At 38.2% G+C, this 18,468-nt stretch overlaps 1 protein-coding gene across 7 annotated transcripts in view; it reads left to right on the top strand.

Moving 5' to 3' along the window:
* Positions 1 to 5,374: 5,374 nt before the first annotated feature.
* Positions 5,375 to 18,468, top strand: part of LOC122063290 — a 14,086-nt gene continuing 992 nt past the window's right edge. For 3 of the 7 annotated variants that reach the window (XM_042627002.1, XM_042627000.1, XM_042627001.1), the window contains exons 1-3: positions 5,375 to 5,745; positions 5,953 to 10,297; positions 15,834 to 15,901. In XM_042627002.1, coding sequence (XP_042482936.1) covers positions 6,064 to 10,245 — 4,182 coding nt within the window. In that variant the 5' untranslated portion in view covers positions 5,375 to 5,745; positions 5,953 to 6,063 and the 3' untranslated portion in view covers positions 10,246 to 10,297; positions 15,834 to 15,901. Of the gene's footprint in view, positions 5,746 to 5,952; positions 10,298 to 12,702; positions 12,883 to 15,833; positions 16,084 to 18,468 lie in introns of those variants that run through there. The other 4 variants (XM_042627004.1, XM_042627003.1, XM_042626999.1 and 1 more) reach the window with 4 other exon arrangements.

Genomic DNA, 18,468 nt, shown 5'->3' with positions numbered 1-18,468 from the left:
CAAATCAATTACTTGTATCGTTTTAGGTGTAAAACAATTAAAAAAAAAATCCTTCTTTTTTAAAAAAGCAATGGCAAAAGTGCATGATACACATCGATCCGGATCGCACCGATACCAATAATGATACTAATATCTAAATCCTTGCAAGAAACAGCTTCTTTGTTTAGTGAGGGTAAGGCTTCATACAATATGATTTTCCTTAGATCTTGCAGTGACGAGAGCCTTGCCTTAGATACACTCTTGCAGTCTTGCTTTTGATTATTTTAGAAGATGGATCACCTACCCTACCCATACATGAAAGATTCACATACATTTTGTTACGGTTTTAAAATTTTTAACACATATCCTTTTGATTCCATAAATGTTCTATAGCTTTGATGGCTTCATGAAATGGCATTTATGAAAACAAAAGAGAGGAGAAAATTTGCCTCCACCATAGGAACTAGGAAGGGTTGAGTCACCACTCTAGGCTCTAAATAGTTAAACATAATGTATTCTGTTGTGCAATACCTTTTTCTATCTATCATAAAAATCTCGATTAAGAGATTCCCTTTCACCATGGCTTTCTAAAAGACAAATATCGTCAAGAAACTGCAAATAAAGCATTCACATGCCCATAGGTGATTCAGAGTACCTGATGGACCTGATCTGTTAGAAGGATCGTGGGTTATATTTGCGTTGGATACACTGTATTGCCCCTTTGTTTAGTTGACTTTCATAATCTATTGACTATTGAGCCTAAAAAAAAAAAAAAAATTAGAACTACTGATATTGGGTCTCAAAAAAAAAAAAAAAATGAGACTATTCAGTATACAGCTGAGTCCATTTAATCAAATACCAATTAGATTTAAAAGAAAAGAAAAATATTTTGTACATGGTGGAGGAATATTTTCCAATTATGGAAATCAAATTAAGATAAAATATTTTATGCACATCGCACACATACAGGATCATGTCTTTAATCATTGGATGGGGAAGAGAGAGGAATGTATTATTACATTTTTGCCCCTCATCCAACGGTTGAAAGGCAGATCATGCATGTACATGACTTTGCATAAAAACTAGGTTTTTAAATTAAAAATGTTCTTTTATCAAAATAAATAAATAAATAAAACCGTGTAATAAGAGTAGGATCAAGTTTCCTTCCGTCCCATGTGAGAGAGGAATCCCCCTCACCATAGTCACCGGTGCTAAGTTTTTCAATAAAAGGTGGGAGTGTAACAATGATACAAAATTTCAATGACATGATCACATCACCAGTGGAGTGAAGGAGTCAAACCAATCAATAAAAGATTGAGAGTGTAATGATAGTACAAAATTCTAACCACATGGTCATATTACCTAGCGAAGTGAAAGAAAATTTACTTTAGAAGATTAATTTTCCTTTAAATTTTGACCATTTAGAAAAGCATGAATCCTTATGAGGGTAAGGGACTATGGTTCCTCGTGCCAAAGATTCCTAAGGTTTGTTGTATCATCCTATAGAATGGATTTAAAAACAATTATCAAGTTTTCCACTAGCCATCACCAGTGGGGATGTCACACTGTAATTGGACTTTGGTTCGTTATTAGAATCCACCCCTTATTGTTCATGGTCCAAAAGCCAGCTGGAGTGGATGGAGAAATACTCTCCTTACAATTGGTGACGAAAAACTGGTTTAGAATGATTTTTTTTTTTTTTTTTGGCAATGGTTTGGAACGATTGAAAATCCCAAAAATTGAAGCATTAGAATCCAATCCAAGCATTCATGCCTGGTGAGAGATTTCTCATACACAATTTAGTTACAAGAGGCTTTCCCTTAATACACCCTTAATACACAAGGAGCAATGATCACCTTTGTAATCTAACCCTCTATCTGGACTAGATAAGGAAAGAGTATTTTTAACCTCGTATAATGTACAATGAGAATAAGAGTAAATGACACATTCCTTAGTCCAAGAGTATAAACACAAGGTCAAATTAATATTATCTCCCCGTTTCATGAAGGAAAACTAACACCCATCCGAGGGTTGCCCAGATGATTAGGGTGATTGGGGATTGTGTGGATAGACGTATGGTCCCAGGTTCGATTCCCTATCTATGCGCGTAAAGTGGTTCGGACACCTTGATTAAAAAATATATATATGAAAAACTATTGACACCAACAACCTTATCCCAAAAACCTTGGAGGGGCATCAGGTGAAGAGAGGACAGAAAAGATTTCAACATTTTATAGGTCATATACTAATATAAAAATTGAAAAATAAATTTTTTTCTTCTCTCAATATGAATCATTTATTGATAGATCTTTTAAGATTTTTTAAAAGAAAAAGGAGGGGATAGAAAATAGCTGGCAAGAATAATCTTCTTTATCAGGAATTTACTTGGTCTAATCACATAACAATTTCGCGTTATCAAATATGTAAAAATCATGAATAAGTCCTGAAATGCCAATTGGTGATTCACTCAAATTAATACAATTCATGGTTGTCATTTTTTATTAAAAAATTATAGTCAGTTAAACTTTTGTTTTTCAAGAGAATCCTATCTACTTGCGTGGCCATTACGCCAACACACAAGCCAATGGGAGGCTGCATACACAGTCTTTTCGTACTTGCATGTGTCTAGACATAGAGCCATAGAAACGAGTAGGGTTATTTTCTTCTTTTTACAGTGGATACATCAGTTTTTTCTTTTTCATAGAAGTTGCACATAAAATTGCGTGTGTGTGTATGCACCTGTCCATGTGCGCATGCTAACAGTAAGGAACCAAGGATGGTTCGTCAAGGCCTGGCCCATTTTTGATGGGCTTGGTTCTTATAATTGGATCATTGGCTTTCGTGGGCCTAGAAATGGCAAAAGTTGTATTAATATGGTTTGGATGGGCTTAGGCCTACCTCGCCCAAGCTCAAAGTATGCCCGTTTAGATCGCTATGATTTCGTTTGATTGTAAGGGAAATTAAAGAGAATAAAAATGAATTTTTTCAAAAAAAAAAAAATAATAGAAATACTTCCTTGAAAAATGAAATATATTTACGGGAAATGCAAATCCCTTCCCTTCAATATGGAAAGGATTGTTTCCTAATTGATAGTAGATGGGTTCTTCCAACACGTCTTCCTCAATTACTATGTTAATCAGATAAGTTTAGGGTTGCAAGTTTGGCCTAGCAAGTCCACCCAAGCCTGCCCTAAACCCGATGCGGCGTAGACTAAGGTTTTCAACCCACAAGTTCAGTCAAAGCTGAGATTTCTAGGCCTAGGAGGTTGAGACCTGAATTATATATAACCACATATCATACATGGAGACTTATAGGATCAATTAGGAGCAACCCGTTCAGCTTAGCCCAATCACTGTTAATAAAGGCCGGCCTGGGCTTATCCCAGGCGGGCCAGGCTTAACCGAGACCTTGGGATGGGCTGGCCTGGGCCTGGTATGAGTTTTTAAAAAATCTGCTCCAACCCAACCTGATAACAAGAATGTGGAGTGAGCTGGCTCAAACTCGAAATCTTTTAGGATGCGTACATTCCATCGGCAAGGACTCCAACCGACTGCCCTAGCATTGTCTTCAAACTCACCAAACTCATTTTCGTAGGAGACTCGTAGATATGTCATGGATTGGTTGAAAGAAAGGGACAACACTACCATGGACTATAGCCAACATCATTAAGGACAGTTAGAAATATGGAGAGTAATTTGTGGCTATGTATATGAACACATTTTTTTTTTTTGGTGTTGGGGGGGGGGGGGACAATTCAGATCTTTTTTTAGCCAATATAGAAGGACAATCACCTTTTGTATTCCTATTTCAGTTATTCTACCCCTTCTTATCAAGGCTTTAAAACCTAAAACAATCTTAATTGATTCCGATTCAAATTCGATTAGAATTGATTGAAATCTGTGGAACGCTAAAATTGGAATCAGAAGAGAAGAGAAAGATTTTCATACTGATGCGAAAATTTCAATTAAAAGAATTTTAAATTTTGCTACAAAAACGAAGTTTAATGATTCTGTGCCACTTTATTGACTTAAAAAAAAAAGGTGGGGGTAAAAAAAGAGGAATAGAAAATGGGCATAATCGGAATCAGGGTATATATGTGTTGGTGTACGATATTTTGTATTTCATTGTAGTTTAATCCAGGGAGTACTGGTACAGTCGTCCTGACAGAATAGAATAGCTATCTCGCTTGCCTGTAAGCGGGCCGTGGAGGTTGCAAAGGGGGCAGAGGCCCCCTGCCTAGCGGGGTGTAAGGGGGAGGGGGCACAGCCTCTGACTTGAATTTTTTATTTGAGGGCAGTTTTATACTTTACAGATTAAAGTTTTTTCATTATATATTTGTAGTGAGACTTTCTTTTTCTTTTATGCAAGTAATACTGAGAGGTGTGGGGACGAACATTGTAATCATATTCTCCATTGATAGTGAAACATGATCTCATCTCACTGAAAATGTAGATAATCTTGCCGAACCTCGTAAACCTGTGTGCATTACTTGTTATTGTTTTTTCATTATCTTTTACATCGTTTTATATATATGCCAATTTTAATTTTGAATAACCCGATTTTGATTCAATTTTTGAAACCATGCTTCTCTCTCTCTCTCTCTCTCTCTCTCTCTCTCTCTCTCTCTCTCTCTCTCTTCATTTTTTGTGATTTATTAAGAGTACCTCACCTAGAATTAGAACTCAGATCCCCATTCTTATGTGTATATTACGTAAACGATTAGATGATGACATGTGTGTTTTTTTTTTTTTTCATAGATGCCCTTCTATAAACTCTTAATGGAACATGAAGTAGGCATTTATAGAAACAGAAGAGACCACTTTTTTTCTTTCAGTGGAAAGTTTCCGTTTACCCAAAGAAGAAAAAATATAGTTAGTTTATGTATCTCTTCAATCATGCATTCATGCCACGGTAAAATACAAAAGAACAAATCTTCTCTCACTTTTCCCATAAAATAAGAAACAAATATTTACCACGTGGCACAAACCACTTTCAAGTTCCTCAGCTTCCACCTGTCCCTCCAATTCCTTGGAAACTCAAATAGTCAAAACCACTAAGTTCGAAATTACCATAAAATCCCCACTTTGAAGAAAAGTCAGAATCGTGTCTTTGTAAAATACTGAAACTTGGGTTTCATATGAATTCAGGTAACATTAAGGGTATTTCAGTCAAAAGAGATACTAAAGCTGGAGATTCTTGTAATTTCAATTATCTCAACACGAGTACTAGACCGTTGACGGTGAGTTTGGGTCGGATCTAACGGCCTAGAATTCAGAAAAGCCGAACGAGATCGGACCCACCAGGTCCGTGGACCACTCTCTCTGCAACGGTCTCTCCTACGACACTCTCTCTCTAGAGAAGAGAGAGGCCGCTGCGAAGCTAACACAACTTCTCTCTTCTTCTTCTTTCTTCTTCTCGTACACGCACAAACACACGCGATCTCTATCTCTCTCTATCTTTCTTGCTGCCTTTTTTCGTCTTTTCGTGTTTAGTCGCTCTCTCTATCCTGATCGAACGACGGATAGACCTCCACGTCCTCGTCGTCTTCGTCTCATTCTCCCCAACTTATAACTGCCTCGTCCGCCTCTCCACCTTTTTCTGCTTCTTCTGGTTTTTAGGGTTTTCAGAGATGCGAGAGAAGGGTCTGGCCATCGATGTCTCCGTGACTCCCGTGCTTATCTATGGATCGACGTTCGTTTTCCGGTTGAAGATCTGAACCTTTCTCTGTTCGTTGTCGACCGTGTAGCTCTTTGAGTGTCGAATTAGGTATTATTCTATCTGTTCCACTTTGTTCTGTTCTCTTGTTCTCTTTTTCTCGCCTTTCTGGATCAGATGAAAGCTTAGGTTAGGTCTTGAACTTCACTTTGGCGGTTCTTTTGGTTTTTGAATTGTCAGTCATGTCGCATTGCGATGTTAGATTGTTGTTCTCTGTTTTTGAGATTATTTTTTTGGTTTTTGTATTTTTTTCCCTAGGTTTTTTATTGGATTGTGCTCGTGTAGAGGTTGATCATTCGAGGCTTGGTTAGGAGGGCAAGAACTGATACTGTTGCAGAGATTGCTGCTCTCTTTTTTTCTGGTTCATTTATGGCGATTGTAAAGAATAACTTTGGGGTTTCGAAATTAGATGGGGAGTTTTCTCCTGGGAGTAGAGACAGTATGTCGACTGATGAGGATGAACTTCACAAGCGAAGCTCTACGTCAGAATCTGATATTGATGATGACGAAGACGAAGACGGTGTGGACTCTGGAGCTGGTTCTGATGACTTCGATATGTCAGAATTGGGAGAAATTGGGGCAGAATATTGTCAACTTGGTAGCGGTAACTGTAGTATTCCTTACGAGCTCTATGATCTTCCAGATTTGGGGGAAGTTCTCACATTGGATGTGTGGAACAATTGCTTGACTGAGGAGGAGCGTTTTTCCCTTGCGGAGTTTCTTCCTGACATGGACCAGGAGACCTTTATGCGTACATTGAAAGAGCTCTTCTCTGGCAGCAACTTCCATTTTGGAAGCCCGGTGGCCATGCTCTTTGATATGTTGAAGGAGGGACTATGTGAACCGAGAGTAACACTTTACAGACGGGGTTTGAATTTCTTCCAGAAGCGGGAACACTACCACCTTCTGCGCAAGTATCAGAACTTAATGGTCAGTAATCTTATTCAGATAAGGGATGCATGGGAAAACTGTGCAGGATACAGCATTGAAGAGAGGCTTCGTGTTCTGAACATAATGAGAAGTCAGAGAAGTCTGATGTATGAAAAAATGGAGGCCAGGGGATTGGAGACTGATACGTCAGACAGGGACGAATCTGGTGAGGGTTTCTGGAGCAAGAGACTGAAGGACATCAAGCTCAAGCCTAAGATAGGTCGTCGTGATATATACCCATCAAGTCCAACTTTGAACAATTCTTCTCGAGGAAGGCCTGTGCCCCTGGAACCTGCAAAACATAGAAAGTCAAATCCAAAAGGAATTTTGAAGTTTGCTGGGTCGAAGGCCCTTTCTGTGAAGGGATTTGTGGGGCGTTTTCCTTCATCCATTCAGCCTGGCTTGGAAAGTAAATCTAGGTCTTATCTTCCGACTTTAGCTCTTTCACGGAAAGATCAGGTCTCAGAGTATGACTCAGAATCTGCTCCACGGTCGAGGGGACAGATAAGAGGTGAGGAAGATGCAGAAGGGCCACCCTATGTAATGGATCACTTGAGAGACCGAACTCATGGCAGTGCAATGTCTAAGGCTGGCTTGTTCAAATCAGGAAAGAAAAACAAATTCTTCAAAAGTGAAGATGAGTATGCTGCTGAAAGTTTGATGGGTTTACCACTGGCTATACAGAATGATTTACATTCTCATGGCAGGAGCAGGGGTGTTAATCAGATGGCAGAACGGGAACCATTGAAAGCAAAACCAAGTGGTGAAAAATCTTCATATAATTGTTATTCCCGAGTTGCTGGGGCAAAGGCCAAGCATACTCAGAAGGTTCAGAATACCAAAGATCAGATAAAGGCTACAAAGGACCAAGCACAGAATTTGTTACTAAGAGGAAATCAAGCTGACTGGTCTGTTGGAAGGGAGCCCATTCAGCACAACAAAGTGAAAGAAGAAGCCTTTAATGTGGATCATCCAGTTAAGCATGATGAGTGGAGTGTTAAAGGCAAAAGGTGGAAGATGGGGAAGGATTTTCAGACGGGTAAAAACAGTGTGGATCTTGACTTTAAAGGTAAATCTCATAGAACTTTCCCAACCCAGATGAATGATATGTTATTCCATTCTGATTATAGAACAAAGGCATCGCTAGATAAGGTGAAGAAAAAATCTTCACGAAATGGAGGACATAACATGGAAGAGCTTAGAGTCGCCAATATGTTTGCCCGAAATGAGGAAACAGAGTCAGACTCATCAGAGCAGGTCAGTGAAGAAGAATTCAGCCCTTTGAGAAATAAGCTAGGGCATCCAAGGGGTGTAGAGGGTCATCGGTCAACTTCAACAAAAGCAATAGCAGATCCTAAGAAGGGCATTAAACTTGGGAGGAAAGACAGGGAGTATGCCGAGGCACTTGAACAGTTGCGTATGGCAGATGTAGATGTTTATTCATCGAAAGGGAAACAAAAGGGTAAGGTACGTGATCCAAGCTACATGCACACTGATGCTACCGGAATCTCTGAGGAGAACGGGTATGGTGGTTTTGCTAAAACCAATGATGATGGGAAAAAAACTTACAAAGTGGGGAAGAATGGCCATGTGCTGGGTGAACCTGGTGAAAGGTTATGCCTGCCATCATTGAAGGCCTACCCTCCAGAGAGAAAGCATAAAGGAAAAGTCGATCATGATTATTCTGTGCCTCAGTCAAATTACATGCATGATTACATTGATGAGGAGGAAAACAATTTGCATCTAAAACAGAGGTTGGTGCATGATCATGGACTAACCAATAAGTTAGGGAAGAAAGGTCAAAACTCTAAAGCTCATTTAAGTGATCGTCATGAAAGGTCAAAATTTTCCTTGTCAGGGTGCAACTCCAAGAAGCGGAAGGGCAAGGCTGATGTGAAATACATGGATGGGACAAATGAATCTGATCAAATGCCATCTAGTCCTCAACAGCTGGTTGATGATTCAACATCCTTGAAGAAACGTGGAAAACGGAAAGTGGAGGCTGAAACAGATTCTTTGGCTATTGAAAACTCTGAGCCGCTGGTTTCGGAAAGGGTGGCCATAGATGTAGAAGCAGAGGCAAAACCCCCAAAGAAGCCATTTACTTTGATCACACCAACCGTTCACACTGGCTTCTCTTTCTCCATTATACATCTTCTTTCAGCAGTTCGCATGGCAATGATTACTCCTAATGCCGAAGATAGCTCAGAGCTTGACAACCATCTTAGCAGGAGTGATGGAAGGCATAAAACTAATAACGAAGAGCAGAGCAGAAGGCATGAAACTAATGTGGATACAAATAACTCAGAACATGTGGGACAGAAGGCCTTGCCCTCTCTCACTGTTCAAGATATTGTCAACCGTGTGAGATCAAACCCGGGAGATCCTTGTATTCTTGAAACACAGGAGCCACTGCAGGATTTGGTCAGAGGAGTACTGAAGATATTTTCATCCAAAACAGCCCCCTTGGGAGCAAAGGGTTGGAAGACGCTTGTCTGCTATGAAAAATCTACAAAAAGTTGGTCCTGGATCGGACCACTTATTGATAGCTCCTCAGACCTTGAGGCTGCTGAAGAAGAAACCTCTTCTGAGGCTTGGGGCCTTCCTCACAAGATGCTTGTGAAGTTGGTTGATTCGTTTGCTAACTGGCTGAAAAGCGGTCAGGAAACTCTTCAGCAAATAGGAAGCCTACCTGCTCCCCCTTTGACATTGATGCAGCCCAACTTGGATGAGAAGGAGAGGTTTAGGGACCTACGAGCTCAGAAGAGTCTCACCACTATCAGCCCAAGCTCTGAAGAAGTAAGGGCTTACTTTCGGAAGGAGGAACTTCTTAGGTACTCTGTTCCAGACAGGGCCTTTTCATACACTGCTGCTGATGGTAGAAAATCCATTGTTGCTCCTCTGAGAAGGTGTGGTGGTAAGCCAACATCCAAAGCCCGGGATCATTTTATGCTTAAGCCTGATCGGCCACCTCACGTTACAATTCTTTGTCTTGTGAGGGATGCAGCTGCCCGGTTACCTGGAAGTATTGGCACCCGAGCAGACGTTTGTACCCTGATAAGAGATTCCCAGTACATAGTGGAAAATGTATCTGATGCACAAATTAATCAAGTTGTTAGTGGAGCCCTGGATCGTCTGCACTATGAACGTGATCCTTGTGTTCAATTTGATGGAGACAGGAAGTTATGGGTTTACTTACATAGAGAAAGAGAAGAAGAAGATTTTGAAGATGATGGAACCTCATCTACGAAGAAATGGAAAAGGCAAAGGAAAGATGGTACCGAGCAATCAGACCCTGGGACGCTGAACATGTCTTATCATGGGTCAGGGGAGCCAATTGCAAGTGGCCTTGGATATGATTTGGGCTCTGATCTCAATGTGGAGCCATCACCTATTCATGAAGGGAGGAGAACAGAGCTTGGATATAATGATTCTAAGCAAAAAATAGAGGATAATGTTGAGCCCTATGTTGGACAAGGAGGCATGCATCTAGGGTGTCCACCGGGTTGGGAGGCTCGGGAAAGCAAGATGCTGTGTCAAGAAAATTCCACAAATGAAGATTTTGATGATGAAACATTTAGTAGAGAAAGGCCAGTTGGGCTCTTGAGTGCAGGCTTATAGTGAAGAATGTTGATACAATAGTGAAGTACCGGGTTTTCCCAGATCTGTCCAGGTAGCCCCCAATTTTATTATATCCCCTACTTTTTCAATTATCAATATATTCTTGAACTTGTTACTTTTAGTACAAGTGTAAAATTTAGGTATACTTGTTGATTTCTATGCATGGGTTTGTATACATGGCATTGGTGTACCAGGACAGAATTTAATAGACTTTTGGCATGGTGGCTGTAATTATTGCAGTATGCATCATTTACTGGATATTTTATGGGACCAGTATACCAAATTATGTCTTTTCCCCCCCTATCCTTTACCCCAATATACTCAGTTCCTCAGGGGCATCATTAGTTTACTTATTTATTATTTATTTATTTTTTTTTTTAAGAATAAAATGAAGGTACATAATTATAGCAGTACATTTAGGAGTCTTAAATGTATGGCTTTTTATTTGTTCGCAGTTAATATGAACAATTTGTAGTCTATCATACTATTTATATGTACTCTATTTGGAATATGACCTGTTTTGTTTGAGAGAGGATTGTGGTATATTTACTGGCTCTTTTCCTCCATTCTCTCTCTTAATAATTTTTAATTTCCATTTATAGTTTGAGTTTATAATGTTGTTTGTTATGCTTAATGTGATTGGGCCAGCCATTTATGGGAGCAAGCCATGGGTTAATTGTCTCATGTAAGACTGGTCAGCCGTCTACCAGTTGGGATGTGCTACACTAATGATTAAGAGTAGGTCAAACTAGGCAGTAGCTGGGTTGAATGAGTTTGTAGCTGCTTTGCAATTAATTTCATTTATTTTGGTATATTAGTAGTATATTTGGAACTGTGGGTTCTAGCTCTTGTTTGGTCATCCTGGTACGGATTCCTTGCTTCATTTTATTGCTTGGTCAGTTTTATGCTGTAAATAAGCATCTAAACGTAGCACTAAGTGGTCATAGGGTGATATTAAGATTTTTTTGTCTTACAAGGGTCCATAATGTGGGATGGGATTTTTTTTATGAAATCCATGTTCCTCTTCCATTTGAGGTATTTCTTCAATTGTCTGTTGGGGGAAATAACAACGCTTCTGCCACACCCTCAGGCCTTATTTGGTCCCTTAGATCTCCAAAAACAATCTACTCCACCATATGTTCCAATCATATCCTTTCTCTTGAATTTTATTAAGGTTGATTTTCATCCTAATCAAGTTCTGCCTTTAAAGTACAAGGAATTCTGATGTAGATCACAGGTTCCAGCACAGGTGTAGCCGCAGGAACAAGGCCCAAAAACCAGTCCAGAATCCCTGTGGGATTCAGCTGCTGTGGGAGACCGCCTAGTCTGATGTGGCCTGGTTTTTCAAGCACATTCCAAGGGGCCAGTCCTCAAATTTTGAGGAGCAAACCATGAGAAATAAGGCAGATTGCGTGGGGATTATAATTTCCAGATTTGGCTAGCATTTTAATAGAGATATTCCCCAAATTTCCTTCTTGATAATGTCCAGCTCGTGTGGGCCCCATAGCCAGCTCGTATGAGGAGATTGTGGCAGATTTCTCCAGATTTCTGGCTGGCGTGAAGATTATTTTTTCTGGAAGAGGTTGCTGACTTGCGTGGGACTCTTTAAAGAAGATTCAGAAGATTTTCTTTCCCTGATCTTTGTTTCTATTTTGAGATTATTCAGTTTATATTTTCTATAACTAGAATTAGAAGGCCAATACACTCTTTACGGTACTGTTCACGTGAACAGGATCATAGGCTCATAGCCTGTTGCTGCCTTTTTGGGGACCTTTAGTTGCTAATTTCGATTTCTATTTTTAGTAGTTCAATGTAAACAGGATCCACTACGTATGTAGACCTTTTTTTTTTTTTTAGAAGTTTCTATTTTGGTTGTAAGCGACTTGGTAGCAAGGGCTTTATATTTTGTACCCATACTAATGTTATAAATAAAGGGAGAGGGCAGCAGCCTAGTGAAGTCGATTTGAGTGAAGAAAAGAATGGCTTTGTGCTGTAATTGCGAAAGCTGTGAGATGCAGCGAGGGTGAGGGGCCCATGACTGAGATAGTCCCCTATCCCCCCCTTCCCCTTTCTTCTATCTTCTTCTATTTTCTTTTCTTTTCAGTTTCAGATTCATTGTTCAGTGAGTTAACTTGCAATTGAGAGACAATCAATCCAGTTTTGTCCCTATGGTGTTTGCTGAAGTTCTCCATTGATAGACAACACAATCATCCTACTGTAGGGATGGTTCTTACCTTAAATTAGCTTTCTATATTAAATTCATTGGTGATTTTTTATTTATTTATTAATTTTTTTTTTAAAAATTTTTTTTTTATTTCAGCCACATAAATCCATTGATTTGATTCCTTTGCTCCTGAAGCAAGGACAAATGAAGAGGCTGATTGAACTGCTTTTTATGTTGAATTAAGGGTGAAAATGTGAGTACAAGGAATTCATTTGTGATTGTTTTTATTTCAGACACAAAAATCCATTGATAAACAAGGACAAATGAGGAGGCTAGTTGAATTGCTTGTCATCTTGAAGTAAGGGTGAAAAATGTGATTAACAAAGACCATTGACTATTATTAGGATAGACCTGATGCAGCTTGCTGGTTCTTGGAGGTTGATGGACCCCAGTTCAGGGCCAGGGTCAGTTAGGTGAGGATTGTTTCCTGAGGAAACTTTACAATGCTCCATTGAAGTACTGCTGGTCCATCTCAGATTTTAAAGCATGATTATTTGCCTATGTTTTTTAGTTACCTGAGATATGGGTATCAGTTCTGCCTTTAATGTGGAAGGATTGATTCTTTTCCATGGCTGCCACAGAAATGAGAATTGTGGAGAATAAGCAATCAGGTTACCTACTGTTACGAAGCCTAAAAAAGATATCTGAGTATGTTCTTGATAATTTGATAGTGTCTGCCAGTCTTGTGGGTACCAGAAGTTGGTAATACAGGAGGAAGGGTCACTAGCCTTCTGAGTTCTGATTGCTATGCATTGGTTTGGAAACACAACCAATCCCTACCATCCAAAAATTTAAAATAGGGGAATTTACTATCATTCCCCTACACTTGGCCTATATTTACTAAAACTTCCCTATCTTTTACTTTTTTGTTTTAATACTCGCTTTTAGACTTTTACATCTCTTTTTCCCCTGTTCTTTTTAAATACCCAAATTACCCCTCCTTTTCACTTGTAACCTATTAAACTTTTTTCAAATTGATTGGGAATGAAAATCAATACTTTACATGTGTCCCATACCTCTATTAGAGGGTGGCAAGTTCCCATAAATTTAGATCTCTTTTCATTGTGGAAGGATTAAGTGATCTGTATCGGTATTGGTTGAGAACGATACAGATCCAATGCTTAAATCATGTGTCACAATCCTAACAGGGAATATAACATTAAATTCGATATTGATCCGAATTAGTATTGGTTGAGACCGATATCGATAAAAAAAAAAAAGAAAAAGAAAAAAAAAAGATTACTAAACTCGTGATGATGGATGAGACAAAAGAAAAGAAAAATATTATAATAAATAAACAATAACCTTGATGAAATCTTTAAGTGACTCAATACTAATGCATTTAAAAAAGAAGTCAAAAAAGATAAAATAGAAAAATAACGATATGGGAGCCAAGGAAGAGTTTGAATTTTTGCCAATAAAGCAACATTTAAACCAAGTAATAATAGAAGGACAAAGCCGGTTGATTGCTTTCTTAGATTATTAAAAGCATATTTTGAAAAAAGTTTAATAGGTTACAAGTGAAAAGGAGGGGTAATCTGGGTATTTAAAAAGAGAAGGGAAGAAAGCGATGTAAAAGTTCAAAAGCAGGGGAGTATTATAAAAAGGTAAAAGGTAGAGGAGTTTTAGTAAATATAGGCCAAGTGTAGGGGAGTGATAGTAAATTCCCCTTTAAAATATTGGTAGGCGATTTTGTGGCAAAAAATTTTTGAGGACTTTCTTTTCTTTCTGCAATCATCTGCCAGAAGAAAAAAGAAAGAAAAGATTAGTGACAAATAAAAAGATCATAGAATAAAGTGAAACATAATGCATTCAATTAGGAGTTTTGAATGGAAGTATATACACTCTGACAAATGTATCATCAAGCTGCCACCTCAGGTTAAAGGCATACGCAAAATAGCCTGCCTAGTCAGTAGGCTGTGGATTTGGCACTCATTGCCTGACTGGTAAAAACCAATGACTTTTTCTGAGCCACTCCATTTATATACGAAAATGACTAGGCAACCAACTGATCGTTTACCAGTGGATTTCTCAACTACATCAGCCAATGGCCTACAACAAATCCACTCTCTCCATTCAAGTCTTAGTTTTTCATCCAAAACCATCAAATATATCTCCTTACACCTAGCATTCGAACTTCTCCCATATCTACGCCTTTGCATTTCAAACCCTATTCTTCAATAGTTCAATTCCCATGAAACTCAACTATCTGCTTTTCCATATCAACCCTAAATCCTTTGCCTGAACTTAACCTAATTTTAATTCTCAGTTGGAGAATCATACACCCTGACACCGGTTATGTGTGAACTGTGAAGTAGGTTATTTTTCTTTAAATGGTTATACTTGATTTTGTCAAACTGTGGAAATGTAGGTCGTATCTTCTTATCTCTTGATTCTTGAAGCCTCAAGTGGAATTCAAGTTATTGACATGGTGAATAATACTTCTGTTACATACATATATATATTTGACGTTGCAAACCTCCCATTGTGAATGAGGCTAAATTCAATGTTGATGGGTGCTGTGTTGAGAGCCTAACTTCCTTGGGATTCCTCGGTTGGATATTGTCTCGTGATCATTGTGGTAAAATTTTTCCTGGCCAAATGTACATGTGTTTGCTACCACGCTGAGCCTTAACTCTTTATGGTGGCCTTCATAATTGCAAGGAACTTAATGTGGTGAAGGTCATGATAGAAGGTGATTTTAATGCTTTAAGATGGCGAAAAGCATGGAAGATTAAATTCACTGGAGATTATTTTGTACGCTAGAGATAAACAAGGCTGAGAATTGGCTGTGTTGTTGAGCATCTTGTTCTCCTGTGGGGTTTATATCAGGCTATCAGCAGATGTGTTGGAGGCCGATCTTGTCAAGAATATTGATTTGGGATTTGTCGTCGTTATTACGTTGTATAATCTTTCTTTTTCTGATTATGTCAAGCAGGTCAGCATTGACCACTAGGCCTGAGTGACTCTCTTACTTCTTTGAAGACTGTAAATAAATACAGCACGTACCTGTTTTACCCTTAAGATTGTAAATGGACAGGCCATTGTAACAACCAGAGAACTGAAGGTTCTTGTTAATTTTCCACTTTGCTTCTGCTGTTTTACTTATTGATTGATCTACTGTGTTTTGTTGCTTTTTCTTAAACTGTCTTCCTCACATTTGTTAATAAAATAATGATAATAATAATAATAATAATAATAATAATAATAATAATAATAATAATAATAATAATAATAATAATAATAAATAAATAAATAAATAAATAAATAAATAAATAAAAATCTTGCATTCATTTTGGTGTGTGTGATAATTAGCTCATGATGCATGCATGTACTTGTATTCTAATGTTAGCATGTATTGCAGGTTTAGAAGGTCAGCAAATTTACAAGGCGTGATCATCTCCATTTGAGGCGCATGTGTGTACATTGGAGGTGTGGCATTTTACATGTATATTCTTTTACAGTGAAATTGTAAAATAGCAAGTGCAACTTGTTGAGGCCAAACATATTTTCCATAGTTGGAATATTATCTTGCCTTTTCATCCCGTAAATAATATTTTGTAGGAAAATATTTAAATCCTTTTTGAAATAGTGCATTTTTCCTTTTGAGTTTAGTGAGGCTGGCACTATGTTGTGTCAATATAATACAGCATCAGATTGTCTTAGTTGCTATATTGGGATCAGATAAGAATGTTATGTTTTGTCATGGAAACAAGCAGGCTCATTAGTTTTAGATTATTCCGTGGAGTAGAATCATGACTGTTGTAAGGTTGTTTCTTCCACCTTTGAGCTGACAGGACGCTCCTTAGGACATCTCAAGGACCTTGGGCATGGTTTGTTCTCTCTCCTGTCATCATCCATTCCTTCATTTAAGTATGTTTTACATTCTCATATTCATCATGTTAATCAGCTGATTCACCTACAATTCGGGATCTATGGATTATTGTTATTCACTTCTCAAGGTCGAACACTTGATGGTGAAAACAGTTCTTTACAATATAAACATTCAAGAAATACTAATGAAAACAGTTCTCCATGATATATGGATTCAGTGTATATGTTCATTTAAAATGCTTATTTTGTGGAAATATTTAACTTTTTATTTTTTTTTTAATCTGATTCTGCATCTATGCTTATACTTTATAATGTTCAGTACTTGTTAGTAGCACACATCATCATCATCATTGTTGTTGTTGTTGTTGTTGTTGCTGTTATAATAATAAATATTATTATTGTTATATTATTATTAGGAAGCTCAAGTATGACCTCAAATAGAGCCCCATAATGGGAGGGCATGGATCTATGTAGCCACCCCCATTTAGCTAAGATTTTTCTGACTTGCTAGTGTTGTGTTATGTTCCTTTTCTTTCACTTTTCCTATTTTGTCTTTGAGGATCCATGTAGCCGACCCCATTAAGTTGGGATAAGGCTGAGTTTGTTGTTGTTAGGAAGGTGTTGTTGGCGGAGCATGGGGATTTGGGGGCACGGGTGGGAGAGAAAACAAAAAGGGAGGGTGTTTCAATTATCTGGTTGGTGGACCAGATAATTTTACTCATTATTATTATTATTATTATTATTATTATTGCAAATTATATCTGGTCAGCTTGATAGATAAACTTATCTGGGTGGTCTAAAAATCTGCCACGTGGCATGTCTGATGGGGCTCAAAATTTTGTTGATAGGTAGACCCCCAAGTCCCCTGCTCACATGTCAAGTTTGTCTGGTGGCAAAACAAAAGCTTTTAAAATCCAGGACAATGGTAGAGTGCACAATAGTAGTCAAAAGTATTGTAGGTGCATTGACATACCAGAGGATGCATGCCAATATAGGGGGTGGTATAATGGTTAATTGAATATGAAATTTGACAATTGGCCTATCTAGACCGTCCACTATCTATCCAATGGCAGAAATTGGCATGTGGTCAAAGTATTATGGGTGCATTGACATACAAGAGGATGCATGCCAATACAGGGGGTTGTATAATGGTTGATTGAGTATGAAATTTGACAATTGGTCTAATCTAGATTGTCCACCATCTATCCAGTGGCATAAATTGGCACATCATTTTGCTCTGTGTCCAGTGAATTGTACGAAAATCTTGTGAATCTAGAAATATGATATCTGTTGATGGGAAGAAAATTTACAGAGGATTTAAATCTGAGGCGGGAAGCACAGACACACATACAAATTTACAGACTACTGGTAAAATTTCTTCAAAATTGAACTAGTATACAACAGTATTGATTATGGTGGGATATACCATGGTTGTACATTTGTTCATTTCCCCAAATTACTGTTTGGATTATTGAAAACTAAAATCGGTTGGCAAGAAAGAGAGAAAACTGTGAATAACATTAGTCTTTCTTTTTAGTGTGAACGATTGGAATGAGGATTGTATTCATATTATACTTTCTCTAAGACCATCATAATGCAATGGTTAGTTTTATCATGAATGTTAATGTGTTCTGATCTTGACCGTTTGTGATGGATGTCAATAAATAAGCAAATAATTGTAGTATAACTCTCTTCTGATGTTGACCATTCCAGTTCTTGGTCACACAAGCTCCTGGCTTTTACTGTTTGAATATCTCTATTTTATGAAGCTGTTGTCTATATCTCTCTTTCTCTTCCCCCTCCCCACAAACACATCAAATGTTGGAAATATTAGCATTGAACATTGTTCCATGAGGGAATTCTTGACATGGAAATAAAGTAACTCCTAGAAATTACAGGGCTAGTACTCAGATTCTCTTGCAGCGGTTTGATTAGGTGTGATTTCTTTGTAAGGATTTTGGAGGCTGCCTACCATGCTAATATTGCCTTCTCACACTTGCAACTGATGCCTTTTATTCTGAAAGGAGATTGTGTTCAAGAAAGCATCCTCATTCTAATGAGGCTTAATTCATGACGGACATCATTATGTTGCTCATGAAGCTCTACGACATGCAGTCCTAAGGGGGCCAATTTTTTTTTGGTTTTTTTTTTTTTTTTTTTTTTTT

This window comes from Macadamia integrifolia, unplaced genomic scaffold, assembly GCF_013358625.1.
Source record: "Macadamia integrifolia cultivar HAES 741 unplaced genomic scaffold, SCU_Mint_v3 scaffold1283, whole genome shotgun sequence".
NCBI classification, from domain to species: Eukaryota; Viridiplantae; Streptophyta; class Magnoliopsida; order Proteales; family Proteaceae; genus Macadamia; species Macadamia integrifolia.
Note: the sequence above shows the minus strand (reverse complement) of the source record. Positions and strands in the feature narration are given on the sequence as shown.